The sequence below is a fragment of the Coturnix japonica genome, chromosome 20, assembly GCF_001577835.2.
Source record: "Coturnix japonica isolate 7356 chromosome 20, Coturnix japonica 2.1, whole genome shotgun sequence".
In the NCBI taxonomy this organism is placed as follows: domain Eukaryota; kingdom Metazoa; phylum Chordata; class Aves; order Galliformes; family Phasianidae; genus Coturnix; species Coturnix japonica.
In genome coordinates, this window is record NC_029535.1 from 4193501 (window position 1) to 4196519 (window position 3019).

The 3019-nt window shown below is 51.9% G+C and overlaps 1 protein-coding gene across 1 annotated transcript in view; it reads left to right on the forward strand.

Annotated features, from left to right (window-relative positions):
* Nucleotides 1–1864, forward strand: part of TOP1 (DNA topoisomerase I) — a 60534-nt gene extending 58670 nt beyond the window's left edge. The window contains exon 22 of the mRNA XM_015881437.2: nt 307–1864. Coding sequence (XP_015736923.1) covers nt 307–409 — 103 coding nt within the window. The 3' untranslated portion in view covers nt 410–1864. The remainder of the gene's footprint in view (nt 1–306) is intronic.
* The last annotated feature ends 1155 nt before the right edge of the window (nt 1865–3019 follow it).

Sequence of the window (3019 nt, forward strand, 5' to 3'; positions counted from 1 at the left end):
GTGCAGAACTGCTCCTTCACGTGCGTGTAATCCTACAGTCTGTAGGCAAGGGCTGTGGATGCGAGCAGCGCCCTTGTGCTGCCGAGGAGGTCTGCCTCTTTATGGCCTTCCCTTCTGTCTTCATGTGGTTTCAGTGGATCTCTTGGGCCAGGTTCCACGTGCCAGTCATGGCCAGCTCTATGCTGAGAGGGGATGGGTCAGAACGTGCAGGGTGCAGCAATGGGAGGCTGGTCCTGCTCCTGTAATGGAGCTGCACCACGAGAGCCCGTGCTGGGCTGACACTTAACAGCATCTCTTTTCCTGCAGGTGTAAGAAGTGGGGAATTCCTATAGAGAAGATATATAACAAAACCCAGCGAGAGAAATTCGCCTGGGCTATCGACATGGCAGAGGAAGACTATGAGTTTTAACCTGTTTTTAATGAGATGAATGTTATGGGAATAAAAGGGGGAGTTAGCCTGGTTTTTAGGAAGATTGATAAACTGTGAGCCTTACTTGTCCTTGGATGCTGGGGAGGGGGGAGAAAAGGGGGCAAGTGAGCATGGGATAAAACAGCCAACATCTTGTAGAAAGCATAACCTGGAAATATCCTAAAGGAGCTGAGCCAGTTGTCCTATGGACAACTTATTTAAAGTGTTTCAGAGATCCAAATTCTAGCTGTCTGGTTTGTGTGGTTTGTTTTTTTCTCTCTTGAGGCAGAGCAAGTGGGATGGAGGATTTGTCAACCTTCCGCCAGGCAAATTCACCATCACACTGCGAGCGTGGGAATCTTTAGCTACTGTATACAAAATCCAATTATATTGGTGCGTTTTTACAGTTAGGGTTTTGCAATAACTTCTATATTTTAATAGAAAATGGAACTCTTTAACCCCCGCCCCTTCCCCCGCCCCATCTCAGAATCTTAACAAATACGATGTAAGAAACCCAACGCACCTGTTACAGCCGTCACTTACAGTCATGGGACTTACCCGACCTTATGTTTTGTTACCTGTCACTCGACCCGGCCGTGGCATTTGGGACATCAACAACAAACATCCACCGCGTTGGTTGGGAGCAAAGCGTGATGGGAAATGGAAACGAGCCCTCCCGACTGCTGCGCGTCCCTTTTAGTTTTGTTTTTAAATGTGAATTTGTATTGCTTTTAATTATTTTTAAGCTATTTAAAAAAAAACATTTTCTTTCCTCTTCTTCTTGATCTTAAAGATCACATCGATGTATGGGGGGGGGGGGGTGATGTGCGATGGGATCCCAGCACCAATGCAATGAATGGGCAGGGAGCGCCGTTCCCGTCACGCTTTGCTGTGAGCGCTCTGTACGCTTCAGGAATATTTCCTTTTAGGTTTGTCAGACTTTTTCCTTCCCCTCCCCACTTTGATTTTCAATAAGCCCCTCCTCTCCCCCCCACCCCCCTTCTCTCTCTTTTACTTGAAAGATTTTATCGTGTAAAAAAAGAAATAAGAAGTTTCACAGGTCAAAAATTTCGAGGGAAACGAGCATCGATCCCTAAAGGCAAATCAGCACCATTGAGGGCTTTTATTTTTGGGGAGGGTTTTTGGGGGGGGTTTATTTTGGTTTTATTTCTTTCCTTTTTGTAATTGTGTACAAAAAAAAAAAGACAAAAAAAAAAAACTTTTAAAAAATGACAAAGCAGAATTTTAATGTGAAACCCTTTTTTTTTTTGTTGTTTTATTTTATTTTATTTTTTGCTATAATCATTAGTTTTAGAGGCGTTGTTAGCGTTAGTGTGTGTGCGAAGACCATTTTCCTGCAGCCTTTTCCTCCAACAAGTATCTTCTATTTTTATCATGAATTCCCTTTTAATCAACTGTAGGTTATTTAAAATAAATTCCTACAACTTAACGGAGCGTTGCTGTCCGTGTGGTCTGTCACACAGGGCCCCATCCTAACCCTAAACCCTGCCCCATAACCAGGAGAGGGGCTCAGCCACCCCAACAGCCACGCAGAGCACTGGGGGATGGCAGGGCTGGGATGGACGCAGCAGGGCTGAGTTGAGGTTTGTATCCATAGAACACAGCATGTGAGAAATCTCTTTTTGCAGCCTGCCCCAACCAACCTCCCATCCCACACTGCTGAGTGCTGGGGCTGAGCCCACGACTCTCCCATGGGGGAAACTGAGGCAGCGAACACTGATGGGAGCAGAAAGGGTGAAACACCTTGGAACTGGATCTGCTCTGCCAGCCCAGCTGCGCTGCGGGCAGCACAGGGAAGGCTGCAAACCCTGCTGGCTGCAGCCCCATCCCCCCTGTGGCCTCACAGGCTGCAAATTGAAACCAGGTGAGCCAAGAGGCAAAAGCAGCCTGTGTTCTTGGAGGGATCCGGGGGCTGCAGTAACCCTGCAGGGCTTTGGAGAGCTCAGGAGGAGAAGCACCATATTGGCACCGCTTCCATCCTGGGCTACAACAGCCCCAGTGCTGCTGTTCGCTGGAGACTGGGGTGGGCTTCTTAGTGCTGGTTCCTGCCACGGTGCACAGCGATTCCTGGGCGCTCACGTAGGAGGGATGGCTCACAGTGTGTCCCTTTGGAGCCTGGTGGAGCACAAGCACAGAGGCAGCAGCTCACTTTGCAGGGTGCCGGCAGCCACCCACCCCCATGGCCGCCCCACACACCGGGGGACACTGCGAGCTACGAGCCCCTCGCTGACCCACTGCCGTGCCCTCTGCCCCTACGGCCCCCACACCGCGTTTGGCCGCTCACATCTGGCAGCCAGCTGAGCGCGGCCGGGGGGCCGGGATGGGGGACAGGGGGGTTCTATGCCCGCAGCCCCGGGCAGCCGCCACCGCCATCACCTGCTCCTCCGTGCCCACAGCCACCTCGAGGCGCTTCATCTCAACAGCTTTACCCACGCGTGGGTCCGCCTGAAGCGGAGCTGAGCGGCGGCCCCAACCCACCCACCCACGAGCCGCTCCCCGCCTCCCCCGCACGTCTCGGGCCCCACGCGTGGAGGCGCCGTCCGTCGGCCGCGCTCCGCCCCTCGGCTCCTCCTCCTCCTCCTCCCGCAG